The sequence below is a fragment of the Nomascus leucogenys genome, chromosome 6, assembly GCF_006542625.1.
Source record: "Nomascus leucogenys isolate Asia chromosome 6, Asia_NLE_v1, whole genome shotgun sequence".
In the NCBI taxonomy this organism is placed as follows: Eukaryota; Metazoa; Chordata; class Mammalia; order Primates; family Hylobatidae; genus Nomascus; species Nomascus leucogenys.
Genome location: NC_044386.1, coordinates 111,687,402 through 111,712,354, shown reverse-complemented (window position 1 = coordinate 111,712,354; position 24,953 = coordinate 111,687,402). Strand labels below are relative to the sequence as shown.

The following is a 24,953-nucleotide window of genomic DNA, read 5'->3' as shown; positions in this document are numbered from 1 at the left end:
GTAGCAGGCGTTCTGCTAAATGCCTTAAGGCCATTCCTATGAGGATCATCATTCCCATTTCACTGATGAGGAAACACAGCGTCAGAGAGGTTGTCCCGACATTGCACACACAGCCAGTTGCATGGCAGAGCCAGAAGTAGAACCCAGACCCCTGCCCTTTTCCCATGCACAGATTTTGGATAAATATGTCATTAAATTTGCCATGTAGTGCCAGGCTCGGTGGCTCACACCTGTAATCTCAGCACTTTGGGAGTCCGAGGCAGGTGGATCACTTGAGGTCAGGAGTTTAAGACCAGCCTGGCCAACTTGTCTCTACCAAAAATACAAAAAACTGGGCGGCGGCGGGGGCCAGTACTGGACCCGGCAGGATGAGCGAGGTGGAGGCGGCAGCGGTGGTGACAGCAGTCCCCACAGTGACGATGCCCGGGGTGGTAGCGGTGGTGATATCAGTGCCCGCAGGGAAGCCGCAGAAAGCAGGCGGTGGGGCAGGCGGTGGCAGGGGCGGAGCCGCCTCGGCCCGCTGCTGGGACCCCCTTGGTGCCTGGCCCCCGCACCCCTGGCAACCCGCGACGGTGGCCTCAGAAACCCCCGCCCCCCACCCCTATCCCCCCCCCCCCCCCCCCCGGAGTCACATGGACAAGCCGGTGCTGCTGGCAATCTGAGTCCTGGGCAGCGTCAAATGGTTCAACGTCCGGAATGGTTACGGATTCATCCACAGGAATGACACCAAGGAAGATGTCTTTGTTCACCAGACAACTATTAAAAGAACCCCAGCAAGTTTCTGCGCAGCGTTGGAGATGGGGAGACTGGAATTTGATGTCGTGGAAGGAGAGAAGGGTGCAGAAGCCACTAATGTAACTCAGCCCGGGGAGGTGCCCGTGAAGGGCAGCCGTTATGCCCCCAACCGACGTAGGTTTCGCCGATTCATCCCCCGGCCTCCCTCAGTTGCCCCACCACCCATGGTGGCAGAGATCCCTTCAGCGGGGACAGAACCTGTCAGAGAAGGGGAGTGGGCCAAAGACTCCGGGCAGCAGCCTGACAACGGCACCCCCCACCTTTCTTCTACCGATGGTGGTTTGTGCGAGGCCCTCGGTCCCCCAACCAGCAGCAGCCTACAGAGGGCACTGACGGGGTAGAGCCCAAAGAGCCCCATTGGAGGGGCACCAACAGCAGGGAGGTGAGCGGTCCCCCTACCTCGATTCTGGCCCAGGCCACCCCAGCCAGCCTACCAGGGAAAGTGGGGATGGTGAGACCAAGCCCAGCCAAGATCCTGCTGATGGTTCCCAGCCTGAGCCCCAGGGCCCACGAAACCACCCCTACTTCCAGCGGAGACGGCCGCAGGCCCCGGCCCCCGGCAGCCCGCATCCTGAGACCTCAGCCCCTATCAACAATGGGGACCCCACCACCGCCATCCTGGAGTGATTCCAACTCAAAGGACACCCAGAGCTGCCATCTGGTATCTGCCAGTTTTTCCAACTGACCTATACCCTACCCAGTACCCTGTTCCCCCTTTCCCGTAATTCATGGCATCAAAACACCAGCTTTTCGCCTTTTACTTGAGACTCAGGAGGGCTGAAGCAACAGCCTTTTGCTTTTTTTTTTTTTCTTCCCTTATCACGGGTTGAAGGAAGGGACAGAGACACCAACCCCCTCCCCTAACTCAGGCTGAGAAGGAACCAGCCAGCTCTTAACCTCCTTCTGGTTGTTTTTCTTTGCCCCCCTGAGTTTATTTTTGTTTTCTCCAGGCCCCCAACCTCTGAAGCCATTTTATGATCTGTCATGTGCCACCTGAGCCTCCAGTAAAAGCAAAAACAGGCTTTCCTGTGGTCTTGGAAAAAAAGAAATACAAAAAAATTAGCTGGGCATTGTGGCATGTGCCTGTAATCCCAGCTACTCAGGAGGCTGAGGCAGAAGTATTGCTTGAACCTGGGAGGTGGAGGTTGCAGTAAGCCAAGATCCCACTGCTGCACTCCAGTCTGGGCAACAGAGCAAGACTCCATCTAAAAAAAAAAAAAAAAAAAAACCAAAAAAAACTTACCATGTGGCATATTGGACTCTGCACTGTGTGGTATAGAAGACTTGAGATGGGAGACAAGAAACAGACTTTGGGGATATGATGAGGATATGCATTTTCCAAGGATCTAGCATTTTTGCCTCCTCCCAAAGGCCCTCTGCCTCTTGCTCACCATGGCATAGCATTCTAAAGAGGACGATGCCACCCAGCCACAGGAAGACAAGTGGGCAAAGTTGTCAATGTGCACATTTTCCCAAGTCAGATTTATGTCTGTTGGGTTTTGCTTATGTATTCATTTCGTGCACCATTTCGCTCCAGCCGGCAGAACACCCGATTACAGTGATGCCTCCGCACCTAGGTCCCCGCAGAAGGAAGCCCAGTTGCTCCCTGTGCTAAGAAATGCCACATGAACAGACCCACACGTGTGTGCGCAGGCTGGGCAGGAGCCTGGCTGGCTTGCATTTGCTGTTCCCCGGCACGCGGACGGTGAAGGCGGAAGGCCTGCCTGCCGGCAGCTTTGAGGGAGAAAAGCCACTTCAAAGGCATTTAGACCCGCAGGCTAGGCGGAGGAGCCCAGGGTCACTAGAGGCAGCGCCAGCCCTAGACTCAGGGAAAGGGGTTATGCCTCAAAGCTGGAGGACCAAAGTGCTCACCTGCAAGCATCATTTACATCTGAAAAGTTATGTCTGCCTATAATCACCTATCTTGTGGAACTCGGAGTAGCTTATCTAACTCTGCCCTGAGACAGGATGGTGCTGGCATGGAATCCTATGTCCAGCCCTTGCCAGCCGAGGGCCCCTCTTGCCTAGAGAAGCTATCAGCACCCCCGCACTGAAGCTGTTTGTGGCCTTGGGCCAGAGGGTGAACACCACACTCTCACACCATCCTACTTGCCCGTGGTCTGCCTCCACGTGGCCCCAGGAGGAACTGGGGGATGGGACGGCAGTATGGAAAGCTGAGGTGTGCCCTTTCCCTTGGCACACGGTGTGGTTTCGTGCAGCCACTTGGTATGAGTGAGGCTGGGGCAGAGCAGCCCTGGCTGGGTGTGACACGGGCAGTACCTCCTGTCTGAGCTCCGTGAGTGGCATTCGGCCACTTTTGCCCATGCTCACGTGGCCGTGAGTTACCCCTCCACGACCCCAACACCCCAACTGACCCCCACCTCCACAGTCAACTGAGGTTCTCTGAGAAGCTCCCTCTTTCTCCTGTGGCTGGTTTCTAGAGAAAACCTCCTAGAAAATTTCCAGTGGATTCCAAGGGTGGGAGCCACATTGGAGTCACAGGTTCCTTGGGACATTCTTGGGCTAGACTCAGGGAGGAATGCCTTTTAGAAAAGGTGACACATTCTGGCTGCTTGTAGGTTAAAGGTAGGGTCTGCTGCACCTGGTGAAAAATCCTGCGCTCACCTGGGTGTGTTCCTTTCGGTATCTGATGCCAAACACCTGGATGTTTACACCAGGATGACAGAGTGAAATTCCTGCAGGAGTGACACAAACAGGCAGCCTCAGGCATCTCAACTCAAAGAGACTTCCGAATACTGCTCTGGCCAGAGTTTGCCACATATATGTAGTAGGTCTGTGAGATCCAGCACTGAGGCACAAAGGACAGGAGAGGGTGGGGAGGGGTGGCAGCGTGAGTCTCACTGCGTGTGAGCTGGCCAGCCCCCTGGCTCAGTGCTCCCTCCTCCGCCCCCTTTGAACGGGAGTCATGCCATGTTGCTAAGAAGGGCATCTCAGCGTCTGCTGCTCAGGCTAGGTGGACAGTGAGGAAGGGGACATGGGAGGTCTGAGGCTTCAAGGCTGGTGTGTCCACAGGCGCTGGCAGTGATTTCTTTTTTAAGCTGCTCTCCCTCCCTTCCCTCCGCCTGCCTCCATCCTAATTGAAGCCATCGCCTCTTCAGTTACACTGCTTCCTAAAATAGTGTTCTGATCACGCCCTGGGTGCTCACAGAAAATGCTTCAGGGGCTCCCTGCCATCTATTGGAAAAAGGCAGAAATCCTTAGGCTGGCGTGCCAGGCAGGGTCCAATCAGAAAAGCAAAACACACCCGGGATGTTTCCGCGGAGGGAACTTCATGTAGGGCATTGTTATGGGCATGGGAAGACTGAAAGGGCAAAGAGAGACCGCTGAGACAGAGAGTGGCGGAAGCAGCTTCCACCCCTGCAGCCAGAGGGACAGAAGGAAGGCAAGCTTGGAGGAGGGCCCGGGACTGATGGCGAAGAAGGGCCGTTGCTGGGAAGTGGTGGGAGAAACAGCCTTGGGGGATAGCAGGTAAACCTGTCTCCTGCCTCCCACCTTCCCTTCTCCATCTAGTGTCCTCTTGTGGGGAAATTTAACAGGGAACCCAGTGACGAAAGAGATGGGGTTTGCAGAATCCCTGCACCACAGAGCAAAGTGTTTTGAAGCTGAGCGACATTTGCTTCCTAGTGGGCACAGGTGGCACTCTAGGTTTCCGTGTCTGGCCCCAAACTCCTGGCTACACTGTGACCAGCCAGCATGTCACCTCCCGCCAAGCTCAGTTGTTCTGGAGGTCCCTGTCGTCAGATCTTTGCCCTGCATCACCCGTCAAATTTAGGACCTCGTTGAAATGCTACTTCCCTGATACCTTCTCGTACTTCCATTCTTAAACCTTTGTTGCTGTTAAATGTTAAGATGAAACATGTTTGCTTTGTATTCTAGAAGTTTATGTGATTGACCATACCTGAGCGCAGAGATTAACGGGGGTTTGTTCCAGAAACAGCATTAATCACAGTGCCCGGCACATAGAAGGGTCCAGAACTTGGAGCAAGTAATTGAACTCAGGCAGTTCCCACGCAGGCCACAGAGTTGGACAAAAACAGCTTGACCCTGGGGCTTGCACTCAAAATGAGCCTTACCCCTTTAAGAGAGGGCAGGTCTTTTCCCTCTCCGGCTCACCCCACCCCTCCTACACAGTAACTGAAACCTGATCTAATCCCTTTGCACGCGGGTAATTTATTGGTCTGTTGAGCTTTTCTTGGTGGCAAATTGCATTGTCTTTATTCCTGGGTTCAGGCTCTGCAGTGGCTCACTGCATTCCTAGGACTCCTTTCTCAGGGTCAATCCTTCACACCCCCTTGTGCACTGCAAAATAAGTCTTATTGGGCTTCTTTGTTATGCAAACAGGGCGGTGGTAATCAGGCTATTATTCTGAAAGATTGGGCTTGATTAACAGTTCAAAGGAGGTCTCTGAAAGCAGCTAGTGCCTCATTGGTGCATAAATATTTTCATCCTGCCAGCGTTGGTGCAGCTGGTGCTCCAAGCGCCCCGCCCTATCTTTCTGATTCTCAGAGGTGCTAGGTTGCTATTGAAAGGAAGAGAACTAAGTCAGACGTGCTGTGTGGCTGTGATTTTTCTTTCTCTCTACCTTATCTCAGTCCATGAGGGAAGCAGTCTGGAGCCCCCCTCCCCCGAAAGAGTGAAATGTCACCTACATGCGTTCATGTGGGTTGTGGGGCAAGTGCATCTCCCGGGCACAGGGTCCTGGGTCGGAGGTTTAAAAAAGCATCAAATCTCTGATAGGGGCCAGATGTGGTGGCTCACGCCGGTAATCCCAGCACGTTGGGAGGCCGAGGCAGGTGGATCACCAGAGCTCAGGAGTTCGAGACTGAGCCTGGGCAACATGGAAACCCCATCTCTACTAAAGTATAAAAATTAGCTGGGCATGCTGGCAGGTGCCTGTAATCCCAGCTACTTGGGAGGCTGAGGCAAGAGAATTGCTTCAACCTGGGAGATAGAGGTTACAGTGAGCCAAGGTCCCACCACTGGACACCAGCCTGGGCAACAGAGTGACTCTATGTCAAAAAATAAGTAAATCTCCTGATAGGCTTTGGGTATGGAGTATGGACGCCAGGACGAAGATAGGGGTCCCCAACCCTCAGGAGATTGACATGCAAGTGGGGAAGAGGCCGCTCAGCGGCCACCTCCTAGAGGAACCTGAGCTGTGCAAGGGCAGATGGGTGACACTGACAGTCCAGTGACGGCCAAAGAGAGGAGCAGCTGGAGGGACCAAGAAGGTGGCGCAGGGAAGCTGAGGGGCCATCCTCAACAATCACAAAGCCGCCCTACTTCACCCTTTCCTATGTGACTCTAGACAAGGGCCAGGGGAAGTCCCTGGGATGCCGCAGTGCATCCACAGCCAGAGCTGTCCAGAGCAGGAGGGGCCAGCCCTGCCCTGGCAGGAGTGCTGCAGGGAGATTTCCTGCTGCGTAAACTGGTGACCTCTGACATCCCCAGGCTCCCAGGTTCTAAAATTCCATGGTGTGCCTTGAAAAGTGACCATTGTTTTTGGTCACAAAGTGATTGTTAGGGCTCTTTGATAAATTTGATCGCATGGAGAAGCCGTGAGCTCTGGCCTGGATTGCTCGAGTCAGGAGCAAATGGGTCAGATGGTCGCCAGGGGTCCCAACCTGAGCACCAAGGGCCCACCCAACCCCCATCGGGTCTAGGAGCCACTCTGTCTTCTAGGCACTGCCTGGGCATCACCCCTTGAGCCGAGTCCCTCACCCCTTGGGGCTCCGGGACAAGTTTAGGGGCTTTCTGTTGTTGGATCTGGAGAGGGCCAGACCACTGTCTTTGCACGCTTCTGGTTTCTCCTGTTTGCCCCACTATAGCTAATCCTGAAAATTCAAGGCCTCAAGAGACCTGGGTCAAAACAAAACATGCAGTGCACATAATACCGCATAATATGCTTGTAAGGGGCATAAAGCTCTGTGTCTGTGTCTCTTGAGGTCGAACCCCAGGTTGCAAGGCTTAACAAGGGGCCAGAGGGTGGCCCCTGCCCAAGGACACACTCAGTGGCTGGGGTAGAAATGGAAGCTCAGGAAACTTCTTGGGTTTTTCAGTCCCCTGGTTCTGTGCATATTGGCTGTCCTGGATCCATCAAGAGGCAGCTCCAGAGCTAGAAGGGGCAACTTTCTGGACTGCAGTACTGGGCAGGTGTGCTCAGCTCACACCCTGGGGGGCAGCTGGCTCTGTGTTCAACGTGGCTTGCTCTGAAAAGCAGCTTTCCTATTCCGCCTGCAGGAGTTGCTGTAAGATCTGTTTTTCAGCTCAAACTTTCCTTCCTTCTTTCCATGGACATTCGCATCAGAAAAGTCTAAGGTTTATTGCCTGGAATTGGGGTCTTTTTATAAAGATACAGCACATAAAAATCGGCCTCTCTGAGATCTCTTTGGCAGGTGATGCCACAGCTATTGCTTTTGATGCTGGGCCAGATTTCATTCAGGTCCCTGACCTCTGGTGGGGGGCTGCCGTTGGTGGTTTAGTGCCGTGGAGGCAAGGTGATTGGATGACCGTGGAGGTCAGGGCCCCTCACTCCAGTCACTGCCCGTGGGGACTGCCCAGCCCCTCGCATGGGAAATGAGGCCACACACACTCATTTCTGGGACCCATGGTTCCCAGAGAGCTTCCTTTCCACGTGGAGAGATGGCAGAAGGGAGCAGGCACCCTTTATTCTGGTCCCAGCTGGTCACTGTCAGTGGCCTTTTCCAAGTCATTCCCTTGAGCTTTGGGAGAGAGGAAGCCTCTTAAACTCTTAGAAAGATCTGCAGAGCTGGATCCAAGTTCCCTGAGAGTTTGGGGCACCTGGGAAACCCAGGAAGTCGGGATGGGTCAGTTGGCAGCAGCCGCTGCTCCTGGTGGGCTCCTCACAGGCCTTTGTGCAGGGAGGGCCCAGAATTGATTAAGCTTCTGGTTACTGTCCTGAGACCAGATGGGTCTGTGGCTGCATAGGAGACCCGCATCATGCTTTTGGGCCTTGGGGGAGCTGGGTCAGTCTCAGCTGGTGTCCTGAGGAGGGACTTGTGGCAAAAGCATTTCGAAAAGCATAGAAACAGCTCCAAGCCTGCCCATCTCAGCCCCAGCCCTTCCACTTGTGTGACCCAGGCCCACTCGAGCCCGAAGCCTCTGTGTTTGCATCTGCAAAATGAAGATAAAAATTCCTGCCCTCTAATCAGGGCAGTAGCGAGGATCCAACAGGAAAGCAATGTGTCACCTGCACAGGCCCTGGGAGTGCAGGGTATTTTATTGTCACGATCATGTTTTGTTTTCTGGGGTGAGGCCCAGCCCATGTACCTACACCACCTCCCTATGCAGTCCTGGGTGCACAGCCTCTTCCCCAGTGAGGCCCCCCAAGACAAGAACTCTTGTCTGTGTTCATCTTTGTGGCCCCGCAGCACCTTGGCGTTGCCTGGTATGGAGTGTGTGGAAATCCGAGAGGTGTGAAGGAAGAGGAGAATGCAGCTTGGGGGCTGAGGGCTGTGGTTTGCACCTTCAGGGTAGCTGGGGGTGGGGTGGGTGGGGAGCTATTTAATGCCTCTAGGCCTCAGTTTCCCTGTCTGTTGAATGAGGATAACAAGTCAGTCCTGGGTCTGTATTAAGGGCTAAAGGAGACACATGTACAATGTCCGGCCCACAGTAAATGCTCGATACACATTAGCTGTTAGTTAAGCTCAGCCTCTCCCATAAATTGTGATTAAACAAAACAAAGTTAACACAAAACTGGCTGTCACAGAGCTTCCTTCCCGAGTCTCCCGGCTTTGCTCACATCAGTGCCTGCAGTCCCTTTAACACCCCTCTGGTGAGGTGCCCATGCATCCCTGTAGCTCAGAAAGGTCAGTGAATTTGCCCACAGTCACACAGCTCTGGAGTGGCGGCGCTGGAGTTGATCTCGATGCTCTGCCCCACCACAGTAAGGTCCACCGCTGCGGTGAGACCCTCCCACTGGGCACTGCCCCGTGAGAACACCCTACCTGTTGCCTGTCAACACTGAATTCTCTCCAGTTCTCTCTGGGTGGGGAACTTGCAAGTATCCTTATTTTTCTTTCTCATATAGAATCTAAGGTCTCTTCATTTACTCATTAACAAGGCAAGGACGGAGGCAAACTTGTTGAAATTGTGCTTTAGGACCCAGAGTTTCTGAGTGCATCTTCCCCCAGAAAATGTCTCAGCAGAAGAGGCATTTTAGGATGCCATGAAAACTTGGGGAAGGAAGGGGTTGTGACAGGCAGGAAACCAAGTGCTCTCTGTCAGGAGCAAGGACGGAGAGACTGGACCACACGGGCTGTGGGGTACAGAGGTCTCCCAGCAGAGATGTGAGAGCTCGATGTGCCACCCCCCAATCTCTCCCTCTGAAGAGCCAAGGGGATCATCCTGGGCCTGGGCAATCCCTGGGCGAAAACACGTCCTTGTCGGGAAATGGGAAAATGGGGAAGGTGAAGTTAAGTCAATCTGGTCTTTGGTCTCTGGCCAAACAAATGTCTCCACTGATACTGGCAGCTTCTGCAGAGGTGACTTGGGAGGGTGCAGGAAGGAGAGGAGGGAGGCGGCCAGTTTTCCCTCTATGACTGTCTCTTTAGCTTGGCCACCATAAGAAAATACCCCAGCCTAGGAGGCTTAAACAACAGACATTTATTTTCTCGGTGTTCTGGAGGTGGGAAGTCCTAGATCCGGTACCAGCATGGTCCAGTTCTAGAGAGAGGGCCCTCCTCCCGGCTCTCAGACTGTGGATTTCCCATTATACCCTCACATGGCAGGAGGAGGGAGAGGGGCAGGGAGAAGAGAGAATGCTTAGCATTTTCCAAGTGTCTTTATTTTAAGGGCACCAACCCCGTCGTGGGGGCTTCACTCTCATGACCTCATCTAAACCTAATTACCTCCCAAATGTCATCCCATAAGGGGTTAGAACTTCAACCTACACATTTAGGGGGACAAAGTTCAGTCTACAGCGCTCTCCCTGGGGGTGAGTGAGGCAGTGGGGTGAAGCCACCCGGTGCCCATGGGAAGTGAGGCCCCCTCGACAGTCATGACCATTGACTGATCCTGGACAGTCCAGTGGATTGAAGGAGCTGCCAGGAGTTGGGGGACCTGGATCCAGATGGAATCCACTGCGCCCTGAGAGTGAGTGCCCGCAGGGCCTACCCCGGGGAAGGAGGGATGAGGAGAGATGCCACGTCTGCTGGAGCTTCATCAGGGAGGGGCAGGCTCCCTCCAGTGCCCCTCCCGTCCCCCAAGCCTGTGACTTCTAACCTCTGACCTCCCAAGGCTGCAAGCATTGTCCCCCACTGTGGCCTTTGTGGGGAACCCTGTTTGTTGGATGCCCCTGGGGCCCCAGGCATGCCGTGTACATCTCATGTCCTCAGCGACCCTTTAAGGTGGACACAGTCTCTACTTGACAGTTAAGGAAACAGGCTGAGTCAAGTTCCCGAAACTACTGGTAGGGGACAGAGCGGGACTTTGAACCAGACACCTCCCTTCAGGGCCTGTGCTGGCCCTCAGCCCACCCAGAGCTGGGGCTGGCAGAACTTGGAGGGAATAGTGGGGCAAGGAGCTCACCCCACCACCAGGGTCCTGAAGCCTACAGAGGAGTGGGGGAGACAGGGACCCTGGTTCCTAGGTGCAACCGTTCCAGAGTGTGACCTCTGCCACCATCTCTGAGTGGCAGGCAGACAGCTACGCCTGCTGGGTGAGGGGTGGTCTTGTTCTTAGAGTGGGTGGGCTCTGGGAGGAGGAGAGGAGCAGGAGAAGGTGCCCGTGTGGAACGGAGAAGTGAAAGGGCCTTGTCTCAGGCACTTCTTAGCCGCTCAGCATCAGGGCTCAGGTGGCCGCATCCCTGTTGTTTGCTCCTGGGGGGGCCGTCTGCCTCTCGCCACCCCTTTGCCTGCAGCCCCCTTCTCTGAACCTTCACCACCAGCCCCCTCCCGATCCTGGGGAAATGGCGCCTTCACACACTCCAGGCTGGTCGGGCTGCATCAGGCTCTAGCTTGGCTCCTGTGACTGTTGAAAAGAAAGTGAACCAACTCTGAAGCCTCACTACTCAAAGTGGGCTGGGGACCAGCAGCATGGGCCTCTCCTGGGAACTTGGCAGAATTGCAGAACCCCTGGCCCCACTGGGGCCTGTCGAGCTGGGTCCCAGGCTACCCAGTACAGCCTCATCTGGGGCTACCAGATCCCACTCCACGGCCCTGGAGCATGTGAGGGACCCCTTTCCAGGGTACCTTGGTGGGATTTCTGTCATGAACTCTCCACATACCCCAGAGTTCTATAGCTGGGGTGCTGCGCTGAGAACAGTTTTGAAGGCTGTGGAGGTAGCAGATCCCGATCATGAAGCCAGTCCGCTTAAAATGCAGGAGGCTGCGGAGTTGCCCATTTGGAGGGTAGAGCCACACCTGGGCACCAGTCCGACCCTGCCGTCGAGCCCCTGCTCACCCTGGGAGGTGACCCCTTGGAACTTGTCTGCTGGAGGCAAGGCAGGGAGAGAGCATGTGTGGACCACAGGCCTCCTGCTCCTGGGAGCACAGTGTCATAAGATGGGTCTTGCAGGAGAGGCTGGAGACCACCGTGGGGGAGGGAATCAGGAGTGTGCTAATGAGGTTGTGTGATGATGTGTGGCTGCCGGGGGCGTGAGCTCTCAAGTCCAGTGGGCTGGATTCATGTCCTGCCCTGGCTCCTTCCTCGAAGTGAGACTTGGGCAAGAAGTCAGCCCAGCAGAGCCTGGCTTTCCCAAGAGCTGGGGATGGCAGTCGCACCGGGAAGATGCAATGAGGGGAGGCCTGTACCGCCTGCAGCACCGGACCTGGGACAGAGCCAGCCAGCTGGGACTTCACGGTCCCTGCACTCCTACCAGATTTGTGTCCTGGTGGAGAGTCAGAGCCCAGCACAGCTCCTGCTTGTGTAGCAGTGGGGCCTGCTGTAAAGGGACAGGCAGTGTCCTTTTTCTACATTGGTCACAGTAAGGGCCAGAGATGAACCAGAGCTTGAGCGTGGCCGTCGATTAACAGGAGACCAGTGTTCCTTCTGGTTGATTTTCTCTGATGCCCACATCTGCATGATTCTGAGGAGGCAGAATGTCAGGTCAGCACAACCGGCTCCCTGGAATTAATGAGGCTGCCGGGACAGGCATTGTGTGCAGGCCACCGCAGCAGTCAGTTCCTGTGCGCTGGGTCCCTCCACATGCTTGTTCTGCGTAGCGCTCCCTCCCCATACACGCCCCCACCCCACTCCTCTCCTGTACTGGCTTTATCAGGGGGCGGCAGGGAAGCTACCTTTTCCCACATGGACCGTGCCAACATTTCAAAGCCTACAGGTAGTTTGGGCCCTTGCATATCTTGTACAGGTTAAGGAGACGTGAAGACAGCAGGGCAAGAGAATCTTCTCGTTGCCTTGGGAGGGAGACCTGTCCTCAGGAGCACACCTGTGTGGGAGGAAGACTACATGGGGGGATCTCACCAGTGTTCCCCACATATCTGCCACAGAGCATCCCTTTATAGTGGTGTATTAGTCTGTTCTCACACTGCTGATAAAGACGTACCCAAGACTGGGTAATTCATAAAGGAAAGAGATTTAATGGACTTACAGTTCCACATGGCTGGGGAGGCCTCACAATCATGGCAGAAGGCAAAGGAGAAGCAAAGGACATCTTACATGGCGGCAGGCAAGAGAGCACATGCAGGGGAACTCCCCTTTATAAAACCATCAGATCTCGTGAGACTTACTCACTACCACGAGAACAGTACGGGGGAAATGGCCTCCTGATTCAGTTATCTCCACTTGGCCCCACCCTTGACACGTGGAGATTATTGCAGTTCAAGGTGAGATTTGGGTGGGGACACAGCCAAACCATATCAAGCGGGCACCACCTGACTGTCACTTACCTAACCTGACCCTTTAAGTGAGCATACTTCTTCAATTTAAAGCTAATAAAATGGGAAATCTGTAGCTCTTCCGTCAATTTTTTTTTCTTTTTGAGATAGAGTCTTGCTCTGTCTCCCAGACTGGAGTGCAGTGGCACCATCTCAGGTCACTGTAACCTCTGCCTCCCGGGTTCAAGCAATCCTCGTGCCACCACGCCTGGCTAATTTTTGTATTTTTGGTAGAGAAGGGGTTTCATCATGTTGGCCAGGCTGGTCTCGAACTCCAGACCTCACATGATCTGCCTGCCTCGGCCTCCCAAAAAGTGCTGGGATTACAGGCATGAGCCACCGTACCCAGCAATTTTTTTTTTCTTAATGCACATTTAAATAAAGATATGACTTCTCAAATTAAAAGACAAAGTGTTCACTTAGGTATCACCTGAAATTACCTTGTTACTGGCAGTATGGCAAACACAGGTCACGTGAGGGGGGGAGCCCAAATTTCAGATGAGCACTGACTCCCCCGTGCTCAGGTCTGTGACCTGGGAAGGTGACTTGTGCTCCTGTAGACTGGTGCCCACCCACCTGCAGAGGCAGGAGAGATCACCCAGGTCCAGGGCTGCACAACTCAGGCTGGGTTCACACAAGGCTGCTGGGATAGGTAGGCACTCGTGCTCACGTTAGCCTGCCCTCAAATGTGTCTGTTCTTGGTTTTATGTGCGGCTCAATTTTATAGGTAAAACCAGCACCAGAGAAACAAACTGACTTTTCCAAGGTCACAAGCCAAGTTAGTGGCCCAGACGAGAGTGCTGAGGCTCCCTTTCCCCACTAGAGACCACCTCGGCCAGCACGGGCTGTGACCCCAGAGGCTGGACCTCCCAGCTGGTCTCCTGGCCCCTTTCTCCTGGAACCCATGTGGGAACTTCTGTCCTGCTGCAGGTCTGTGTGCCTGGCCACTTGTGGTCACTATGGGCTGTGCAGAGGAAGGCCAGAAAAGGGCAGGTTCTATGTGTTGAGAAGATTAGGTGGGTTAAAGCCAGAGTTCTGGGGCATGGTCATTTTGGCTAATTGTCACTAAAGTCTCAAAGCTTGTGAGGGATCCAAGGTTACTACTGTCAGTTGCTTCTCAGCCTGCTTCTCTGAGCAGGACAGAGAAGGATGGGGCTACGGTCAGCATAAGGGAAGCCAGCTCCTCTATGGCTAGCGCTAATAGAGCAGTCAAACCAGGCAACATTCACTGAGTTTTGGCTATGAATGCTGGGGCCAGACTAAGTCCTTTATACGTGATAAATCACTTCACACTCATCATCCCATCTTCCAGATGAGTATAACAAGGCACAGAGATGGGAGGTCATTTGTATAAGGTCATACAGTGCCGGGACTGGGGACACATATTTAATAGTGGGGCTAATTCCCTGCCAGATTCCTGTTGCTTTAGCCAGAATTCTTGGGGATGGCCATGAAAGTGCATATAGATGTCAAAGGCCCCGGGGTGGCCTGTCAGCTTCCAAAGTCCTACTTCCCCCAAACAGTGACCACTCCCTAGCAGGCTGGTACCGTGGGAGGGTTCCCACTAGCCCTTTCAGCCTGCTGTCGTGCATGCCTGTCCACTTGGGGTCGCTATAGGCTGCGTAGAAGGACCCCTTTCCTACCACCTGCAGGAAATTTTTCACCATCTGTGTGTGGCGTGGGTGGCTCTGCCCTAGAGGAGGGGCCCTCGTGCGATGTGTGGCTACTCCCCGGCCCACAGATGGTAGCAGAAGCTGGGGTTGCCAGGCTGCACCCCGACGCTGTGTTCATTCCTTTCTCCTCAGCCACCTCCCCGTGCAAGATCCTCAAGTGCAACTCTGAGTTCTGGAGTGCCACGTCGGGCAGCCACGCCCCAGCCTCAGACGACACCCCCGAGTTCTGCGCAGCCTTGCGCAGCTACGCCCTGTGCACGCGGCGGACGGCCCGCACCTGCCGGGGTGACCTGGCCTACCACTCGGCCGTCCATGGCATAGAGGACCTCATGAGCCAGCACAACTGCTCCAAGGATGGCCCCACCTCGCAGCCACGCCTGCGCACGCTCCCACCGGCTGGAGACAGCCAGGAGCGCTCGGACAGCCCCGAGATCTGCCATTACGAGAAGAGCTTTCACAAGCACTCAGCCACCCCCAACTACACGCACTGCGGCCTCTTCGGGGACCCGCACCTCAGGACTTTCACAGACCGCTTCCAGACCTGCAAGGTGCAGGGCGCCTGGCCGCTCATCGACAATAATTACCTGAACGTGCAGGTTACCAACACACCTGTGCTGCCCGGCTCAGCGGCCACTGCCACCAGCAAGGTAAGGGGGAGGGGGCGGCTGTAGGGCACAGCCCTGCCCTTTGTCTCTGCCCTGCGTGGACACTGAGAGGCTGAGAGGGCCTCGGGTGCCTGGGAATGGGGGAAGACGGAGCAGAGGGGGGACACAGGAGCACCCTCCCTGAAGGGGTGGGTCTCAGCTTCCTCCCTCCTTCCTCGAGCCAGCCTGGCCTGGCTGGCATAGCTCCATTTCACAAATGGGGAGCCTGATGCTCTAAGAGGCCAAGTGACCTTCCCACCCCAAGTGCATAGTCAGCTGGGATGCTGAGCTAGAATTTGCCCCAGGCCCAGGTGACTCCAGAACCTGGCATGTTCTCAGCGGCCCCACAAGGCCACTGAGGGCTGCTGGTTTTCCGACCCAAGGAGGCCTCAGCATGGGGGCAGCAGGACTCAGGTCCTGCTCATGGGGCTGCAGCCACACACACAGCCATGGACCCACGCAAGTGGACACTCCTGTCTACCCCAGGCCTCCCTCCCATACCCACTTTTGGGGAGGATGTCCTGTGACCTCATATTCAGACTTAGCCAGAGGGCAAGGCCTCGAGGCCAGGAAGGAAGCTGGTGGCTCCCAGTTCAGGCGATGGGGACACGTCCGCCCTCCCCAGTGCCCGGCCCATCGGTGCCCCCTGGGGTTTCCAGCTTGGCGAAGTGGCAGTGGGTCTGTTTTCCTAGGAAGAGCCAGTTGGAAGGAGGCCGTGTGTCGGGCAGTGCCAGATTCACCACAAGGGCCTTTCTGTTCCTTCCCACCCCTCCACACCCAGAGGAGGACAGCGAGGTGACCTGGCAGCCAGGGAAATGCTCCATCCCTGCCACTTCCCTCTGCTCCGGTGGCCCTTGCCTGCCTGCAGGGGGTCGCTTTCTGGGCCCTGGCTGGGTGGGAAATAAGCAGGTCTTCACTCTGTGGATTCCCAAGCGGGCCCTTGGCACCAGACCATGACGCCTAATGGAGAAGACTTGCAGCCGGTACACTCCACCCTGTGCCCCCGCAGCCCTCTGCATACTCAGGGCCTGCATCAAGGACCCAGCCACCTCCCCCACGGCCCCTGCACCTCCCCACCACCCGCCCTCCTGAGAGCCAAGACAAACGGACGCCAGGAGCCTGAGGCTGCAGCTTCTAAATCCAGGCACCAGCACGCTTCAGAGGGGACCCGGCCTCCCTCTCCCACCCTGCAGGTTCCCAAGGTCCTCCAGACCCCAGGGGGTAGAAGCACCAAATGCGACAACAGAGCCAAGCCACACACCGGGAAGGATTTGTGATTTGTGTGCAGGGAGGCTGGGCTGCTGCCCCCATTATGGATGGGGGTGATGTGACGGGGTGGAGCAGTGAAGGGAGAACTTCCCTTCCTATCCCAGCATGGAGGCTTCCAGAAGAGTATGAAGCAGAGCTTCACCAACCCAGCCCGTTTCTGCTGCAACCGAAGGCCACCTTTGATCTCAGCAGGCTGAGAGCTCAGCCCTGTCAACCAGGCTCTGCTGGAGGCCAGACAGTGACAGCGTCAATGTCCGTGGCCAAGTCAGTCTCAGAACTCGGGCCAGACTGGGGTATTGTGGTCCCCCGGTGAGAACCTCGGTGGCTGGCTTCAGGCACCTTTGGCCTGCCCCCGCCTGTCTGTCAGGCCTCCGTTACTCAGGTGTGTTCGTTCACTCACTGATGGAGCAAACACTGAACAGACGTTGCATCTGTGCCAGCCTCTGAACTAGTTGTTGCCCTCCCTCCCAAAAGCTCCCAGGCTAGTGATGAAGAGCAAAGACCAGCAAAGGGGAGCTGGTGATGGGGGCTGGGGGAGCAGGATGTTGAAGGCCATTGGGAGCCTTGGCTCTGTCCAGAGAACTGGGGAGCCCATCCACCAAGCTCACCCCTGAAGCACAGCACGAGTTTCCAGATGGAGGAACAGAGGAGTCGACATCCAAAGCAGGCGGAGTGGGAGAGCAGCCTGGTGTCTGCAGGGAGCAGGGAAAGGCAAGGGACTTTCATCTCCAAGATGATGAGGCCTCTGGGCTTCTGTGACCACCTTGACCACCACCAACGGAGCCCTCTGGGCCTGCCAGACTCTACCACCCACTGGAACCCACTCCCCTTTCCCCTCTCAGCCAGCCAGACTCCACCTGTCCCTTTACACCTGCCCTTGAAGGCCTCCCCTCGGGCTTCCCAGAGTGTGTCCAGCCCCTGCCTGGCCAGACCCTGACCCTGTAGCCATGAGATTTGCCTTCTTGTGCAGAAGCTTCATGTACAAGCCCTGTGTGCATGAAGCTGGCCCCAAACACCTGGGCATCACTAGGGGCCTTTATTTGTTTCTCATGATACTGGCGGTATCAGCCTATCAGCTAATCCCTCTGTTCTTGTGGGCGATCAAGATCTAGTGTTTTCTACGTGGACATTTTAGCCAGTGTCTTACCCCCGTGGGACAGCCTTCTGTGCCCAGCCTCCTGCTCCATCACCCTCTTCCCAGCTGTGCTGCTAATACCCATTTTACAGACAAAGAAACTGAGACTCAGGAGAGTACAGGAACTCGAGTCCTGCGCCTTCCCCTTCCTTTCCCCGCTGGTTAGTTTTCCCCATAGCACTTGCCAGCCTCTCCCTTTGCATGATTCGTTTGCTTAGTCTGTGACCCCCTGAAGCATAGGGATCTTCTCCCTCGTGTACCCCCAGCCCCCAGCACCGGGCCTGGCATGGAGTTGGTGCTCTGTAAATAGTAGCTGAGGCAACCCGGGCTCTGCCTTGTGCCCGGTGCAGTGGAAAGAGCCAGGGCCCCTTCAGAAGGGGGAGCAGCAGAGGCAGGAGCGGCAGCCCGCCCGTGGCTGTGTTGGCAGCGAGCCTCCAGCTTTCGACAGGCCCCCTTCATGCTGTTACTTGTGGTTGAGTCCCTGGCACTGGTGCCAAGAAGAGTCAAGCAGCCTGTCAGCCTTCCAGGAGGCTGTCTCTGCGAGAGATGGTGGTTAGAGTGAAACCAGCCTTTCCTGTTCCAGGGAGACCGATGGCACTTGGAAAGCAGGACACCCCCCCACCCCCAGTGTCTGTGTGGCCCTGCACACCAGGCAGGGACACCAGAGTCCCCCATCCTCCCCCCATGGCAGGACCACCCACGGCCCAGACCACCCTGGCTGGCCCACCTCCGGCCCCCCCAGGCGGCCTCCACACCGAGGTGGGCTGGCCAGTGGGTGGAAAGAAGGAAGAAGTCGAGGTTGAACCGTATGAAGTTGCCATTTCCATAGGTCAGGAATGGTAGAGTAGCAGCAATTTCATCAGGTTCGAGGCTTAGGGCTCCATGCTGGATGGAGAGGCTGCAGCCACCTTTGACATCCCACGGCAAACAGGAAGTGTGCCGTGTCCTGGGGGCCAGGCTGGGACCCCTATAGGAAGGAAGGCGAGGAAATCGAGTCCAGTACTCAAGGAGCTGTGCGCTTGGGGTCCTCCTGGTGCTGTGCTCCATGGACTCCTGCAGAGCCCCGGCCCCAGGCAGTCTCCATCAGGCACAGAAAGCACAGCGCCGGGTGCCCGAGATGAACGGGCTCATGAAAAGACTGCCATTTCTTTTCAAGTCTCCAGCAAGCTGCCCCTCGTTCAGCTCCTCCCAGCCTTGCCTTTCTGACTAACACGGTGAGAGGACAGGATTTTCCTTCTTCAGAAGCCTTGGCCTAGGGTCTCCCTCTGTTATTCTGGGGGTTCCACACCCCTCAGGCTACCAGTTCTCCTCACCTTGTCACCCCGAAGCCTTATGTCAATGTGGGGAACCCACAAAGCCACAGCAACACAGCCAGGGGCACCTCTAGTGGCTCTGAATACCCCACTGGCTTGTATTATCTAGAAGGTTCTGGGACCCCCTTTCCAGGCCTCAGGCCTCTTAGCACCTGGCCCTGAGGCCATGGTCCTGGGCCAGCCCGCCCCAAACTGAGGCCACTCTGCTGCACCCCTGGCCTCCGGGCCCCAGAGAACAGGATGGCCTCTTGCTGCATCCCTGGCCAGACCCCACCTTCCACCTTCCTGCGACTCTCCTGCCTGAGCTGAGGTCCTTCTGTGGTTTCCCTGCTTCCCTTCCCCATCAGAGCAGCTTTTTATTTCCTGTTGCTTTCTAGCACCTCGCACTGTGCCCTCACCACACATCTGCTGTTAGGCCAGAAACTCCCTTGGCACTTGGCGGCATTGCCCTCTACCCAGAGAGCCGGCCAGGCAGTCCTCATGCCTCCCCCAAGTGCCCAGGCAGAGAATGGCTGTGCATGTCATCAGCAGCTCCCCCTTGCTCAGACCCCTTCAGCTTGCAGACCCTCTGAGGCCAGGTCGGGGTGGGATCCCTTGGGAGCGCTGTCAGCCAGCCAGCTAGCTGGCCAGACCCTCTCCTGGGTGGGGAGGGGTGAGCCCTGACCTACAGAGGGGTGAGGGGTTGGGGCTTAGTGGTGGCGGTAGTTGCCCGGCCTGGGAGAGGGTAGTGCAGCAGATAAAGGTGGGGTTTTAGCAGGAGGTCACAAAAGGCCTGGGTGCCACCTTGCCCCCTTCACCCCACCTCCCTTCCTGGCTTCAGGCTGGGAGTCCGGGTTCCAGCTGCCCTTGGTCCAGGGGGACCAAGGCACCCAGCACTCCCATGGCAAAACAGCTGGCACCTGGGAAAGGAGTGGAAGAGGGGGTAGTTTTTTCTCTCCCAATTTCTCTTTTTCCAACCCAGATAGCCTACTTAGGGTTAGGGAGAAAAGAACAGCCAGATACCACTCAGGACGGGGACAGCAGAGGAAACTCACCTGCTCCCCTGGCCACCGGCCCTCCTCCTCTCAGGCCTCCCACCCTATGGGCTTGTGGCCAAAAGAGCCTAAAGTCTGGAAACCCAGAGTCTAATCCCAGCTCTGCCTCTTGCTGTCTGTGTGACCTTAGGCAAGTTACTGCCTCTCTCTGAGCCTACATTTTCTCATCTGGAAAATTGGGAGTAATGTCACCCTTGCAGTGTCACACGAGACTAAAAGTAATACACGCAGTGCCTGGCATGCTGTATGCAACCAGTGCACCTGTGTCTGGCTCTCAGGAGGAGAATGGTGCCACCCAGCCAGCTGCTCCTCCAGCAGCTCAGTCCAGCCCCTCACCCCTGGCCACAGGCTCCAGCAGAAAGGAGCCTCCCTGCTCCAGCCCTGGCCAAGGCTGTGCGTTCAGCCTGGAACCTCCATCTCCCTTTTACCAATCAGCACCTCCCTCCTTTCCTCTTCCCCTCCTCCATGGCCCAGCTTGGGGACCCCTTTCAGCAGCCTTGGGACAGTGGCTTCTGCTTGCCTCTGCCTGCTTGCATGGATTTTGCCCTATTCATTCTTTCTTTGAGCATCATTTCCCTCCATTCCACCCGCCATAATGTTCAGACATTTGCTTGGGTCCTTTGTCAGGAATTGGGCTCCGGTACCACTGTCATTATGCAAGATGATGTTTGCAAACCATATTCGTTTCCTATCGCCACTGTAGCAAATTAGCATAAACTGAGTGGTTCAAACCAACAGAAATGTTTTATAATTGTAGAGGCCAGAAGTTCAGAATATGTTTCATGGGGATAAAATCAAGGTATCAGCAGGGCTGGTCCTTCTGGAGACTCCAGGGGAGAATCCATTCATTGCCATTTCCAGCTTTTGGTGGTTGCCAGCATCCCTTGGTTTGTGGCCACATCATTCGAATCTCTGCCTTGTTGATTACATCACCTTCTCCTCTGTCCTAGTTAGTCAAATCTCCCTCTGCCTCCTTCTTATAAAGATACTTGTGATTCCATCTAGGGCCCACCCAGGTAATCCAGAATAATCTCTTCATCTCGGTGTTCTTAACCTAATCACATCTGCAGGGTCCCTTTCGCCTTCTAAGGGAACATTCCCAGGTTACAGGGATTAGGGCATGTTCTCCTTGGGAGCCATTATTGAGCCTACCACACTGGGCTTTTGACTTTTTGTTTTTATGGTTCACTTCCCTATATAGTAAAAGCTAGTTTTCTACTTAGGGTAGTGGCCTAACATTTTTCTAAGTCATTTTTTAAAGTAAAAAAGGCAAGTTGTTTTCATTTAAAGAATGTGAAGTGCACAGCTGCGCAGATGGAGCTGATCTGTCCAACCTGGGGAAGGGAGTGTCTGGAGCATCCCTGAGGATCCTTCATGCCCTCCTCTCAGTCTAGACCATCTTAAGTGTGGGGCTGTGCCTCCTCCCACTGTGCCTCACCCACTCTCCTCTGCCCCTTTCCCTGGCAGCTCACCATCATCTTCAAGAACTTCCAGGAGTGCGTGGACCAGAAGGTGTACCAGGCTGAGATGGACGAGCTCCCGGCCGCCTTCGTGGATGGCTCTAAGAACGGTGGGGACAAGCACGGGGCCAATAGCCTGAAGATCACTGAGAAGGTGTCAGGCCAGCACGTGGAAATCCAGGCCAAGTATATCGGCACCACCATCGTGGTGCGCCAGGTGGGCCGTTACCTGACCTTTGCCGTCCGCATGCCAGAGGAAGTGGTCAACGCTGTGGAGGACTGGGACAGCCAGGGTCTCTACCTCTGCCTGCGGGGCTGCCCCCTCAACCAGCAGATCGACTTCCAGGCCTTCCACACCAACGCTGAGGGCACCGGTGCCCGCAGGCTGGCAGCCGCCAGCCCTGCACCCACAGCCCCCGAGACCTTCCCGTACGAGACAGCCGTGGCCAAGTGCAAGGAGAAGCTGCCGGTGGAGGACCTGTACTACCAGGCCTGTGTCTTCGACCTCCTCACCACGGGCGACGTGAACTTCACACTGGCCGCCTACTACGCGCTGGAGGATGTCAAGATGCTCCACTCCAACAAAGACAAACTGCACCTGTATGAGAGGACTCGGGACCTGCCAGGCATGGCGGCTGCGGGGCCGTCCCTGGCCCCCCGGCCCCTCCTGGGCGCCCTCGTCCTGCTCCTGGCCCTGCTCCCTGTGTTCTGCTAGATGCGTAGTTGAGGAGGGAGGCGCGGGCTCTGTCTTCTCGGCTTCTACATGTGTGGGCTGGGACCGCCAACGGGGTGCAGATCTTCTGGTGCGTCCCCCATGGCCCTGCAGAACGCCAGGGACCGCCTGCTGCCAAGGGCTCAGGCATGGACCCCTCCCCCTCTAGTGCACGTGACAAGGTTGTGGTGACTGGTGCCGTGATGTTTGTGACAGTAGAGCTGTGTGAGAGGGAGAGCAGCCCCCCTCGCCCCGCCCCCGCAGTGTGAATGTGCAAAACAGCCCCTCAGGCTGAAGCCCCCCCACCCCCACCAGAGAGACACTGGGAACCGTCAGAGTCCGCTCCTTCCCCTCGCAATGCACTGAAAGGCCCGGCCGACTGCTGCTCACCGATCCGTGGGGCCCCCTGTGCCCGCCACACGCACGCACACACTCTTACACGAGAGCACACTCGAACCCCCTAGGCCAGCGGGGACACCCCAGCCACAACAGGCATCCTTGGGCTTGGCCCCAGGCAGGGCACCTCCGGGGCGCTGCTTGGCACCTTAGCAGACTGATGGAATCTTTTGGCCAGTAGGTCGTGCCCGCCTGGTGCCTTCTCGCCTGTGGCCTCCCTGCCCGTGCTCACCTGGCTGCTGTAGGTACCAGTGCAGGCCCCAGTTTTCAGGCACCTGCTCAGCTGCCCATCTCTGGCCTGGGCCCCAGCCCCTTCTACCCTGTGCTTAGAAAGTTGAAGTGCTTGGTTCTAAATGTCTAAACAGAGAAGAGACCCTTGACTTCTGTTCCTCTCCCTCCTGCAGATGCAAGAGCTCCTGGGCAGGGGAGCCCGGGCCCCAGGGTGTGGCAGGAGACCCAGTGGATGGGGCCAGCTGGCCTGCCCTGATCCTCTGCTTCCTCCTCACAACCCCAAGAGCCCCCAACCCGGTCCATCCACATCTGGAGTCTGGGGAGAGGAGCAGGGTCTTAGGACTCTCAGCTCTGAGCAGCCCTGGCAAGGTCTTCAACCTCTAATCTCTTCCCTTAAGCCCTGTGGCCACACAGCCGGGAGAGACTTGCTGCTGGCTCCCGCCTCATTTCAGCCTAGGGTGCTCATCCAGGAGCCCAAACAGTCCCACCTGTGCTGCTAGCCCACAGCACAAAGCCAGGCTTCGCTCCCAAAAGTGCAGCCAGGCCCCAGAGGGTGATCCTGCCAGCAGCCCTACAGCCCCACACCCTACCCACCCATCAGCATCCACGGCAGCCCCTCTGCTGTTCCCCAGGGACCTCTCATACACTGGCCAGGAGGCTGCAGAACGTGTGTCTCCCCCTCCCTCCGAGAGGTCCTGCTCCCTCTGCCAGAACCGAGTGGGCGGGTGGGAGGGTGCTTGGGGCCCGGCCCCTCCCTCCCCCTGCTGGTGTTAGATGGTCCCTATGTTGGAAGTAAAAAGTGAAGCACTTTATTTTGGTTGTATTTGCTCACGTTCTGCTTGGAAGTGGGGACCCCTCACTGCGTCCACATGTCTGTGACCTGTGTGGAGTGTCACCGCGTGTACATACTGTAAATTATTTATTAATGGCTAAATGCAAGTAAAGTTTGGGTTTTCTTGTTATTTTCTTTTAGACATGTTGGAGTTTGTTTTCTGAACAGACTTTGCTCCCTTGAGGGGGGTGGAGGATGGACTTTCATGGTGGGATCCCCTGCAGCAAGTGTGTGTGTGCATGCCTGTGTGTATGCGTGTGCATGTACGCATATGTGTGCGCATGTGTATGTGCGTGTGAGTGCTGTGAAGGCAGATAGAAGATGCAGCAGTTTAACAACCACCACACATCGCTTCTGTAAAGTTACTTTTCCTCCTCACGATGAGCTGTCTTTGGAGCTTGGCAGGCCCAGGTCCTCTTGTTCTAGTGACAGTGGAACACAGTCAGGGAGACAGGTGACCACATGTTGGAGAGACACACGGTGCCCTCTGGGATGAGATGGGTGGGCTGGCCTGAGATCCGGGATGACTCCGTCTCAGCCACCGCTATCAGCCTGGAGCCCCAGCTGTGGGACTGTCTGCCACCCTCCCTGCCGGTGCCCATCTTCACATAGCCCGGGCGGGGCAGTGGCGCTGCAGAGGAGGCTGCTGTCCACATCATTGTGGGACCAGGTTTATTGCCAGCCGTGATCACATTTCATCTGTAAAAACTACCCAGTGAGTCAGGAATAAATTCAGGCCCATTTTGCCCGATGAAACAGACTCTGTGAAATTAATTGACTTGCCTAGGGCTCCGTAGCAACGGGAGGGACAGCCTGTGCACCTAGGTTAGTGTTGCCCTGAAGCCGCTTCTCTTCAAACTAAATGCCATGAGGCAGAAGAGCAGCACAGTTAAGCCAGCTACGCCCTGGCTTCTCCACCTCCCCAGCAGTGCGACCATGGGCAAGTCACTTCACCTCTCTGAGCCTGCATGCTGTTCTCTGGAAGATGGGGGGGTGCCCGTCCCATACACTTGTTTGGAGAGTCCGGAGTTCATTCCTGTAAATTGCTTAGGAGAGGGCGGGGCACACATGGCTTGTCTGGTGGTGGGAGGGAGGGGGTGGTATTATCCCAAAGCAAGAGAAACCAGGTAAGGGGAGAAGGAAAGGGGCGATACAGACCCTGGACTCTTGGGAGAGGTGAACTTACAGGCTAGCAAGGGGAGGAGTCCCAAGAGTGGCCATGTACATTAATCCCAGGCAGACCAAGAAGGCTGAAGAAAAAAGAGAATTTTATTTTATTTTATTTTTGAAATGGAGTCTGGCGTCTTGCTGTGTCGCCAGGCTGGAGTACAGTGGCACAATCCCAGCTCACTGCAGCCTCCGCCTCCCAGGTTCAAGCAATTCTCCTGCCTCAGCCTCCCAAGTAGCTGGGACTACAGGCGCACACCACCATGCCTGGCTAATTTTTTGTATTTTAGTAGAGACGGGGTTTCACCGTGTTGGCCAGGATGGTCTCGATTTCCTGACCTCGTGATCCGCCTGCCTTGGCCTCCCAAAGTGTTGGGATTACAGGCGTGAGCCACTGCACCCAGCCAAAAAAGGAG

General features: G+C 56.0%; 1 protein-coding gene and 1 pseudogene across 3 annotated transcripts in view; both read left to right on the top strand.

Annotated features, from left to right (window-relative positions):
* Positions 1-23,510, top strand: part of RGMA (repulsive guidance molecule BMP co-receptor a) — a 46,277-nt gene extending 22,767 nt beyond the window's left edge. For 2 of the 3 annotated variants that reach the window (XM_030815065.1, XM_030815063.1), the window contains 2 exons: positions 14,477-14,991; positions 21,207-23,510. In XM_030815065.1, coding sequence (XP_030670925.1) covers positions 14,477-14,991; positions 21,207-21,914 — 1,223 coding nt within the window. In that variant the 3' untranslated portion in view covers positions 21,915-23,510. The remainder of the gene's footprint in view (positions 1-14,476; positions 14,992-21,206) is intronic. The other variant, XM_030815064.1, reaches the window with a different exon arrangement.
* On the top strand, positions 369-1,494 carry LOC115835540 (annotated as a pseudogene).
* Positions 23,511-24,953: the final 1,443 nt, after the last annotated feature.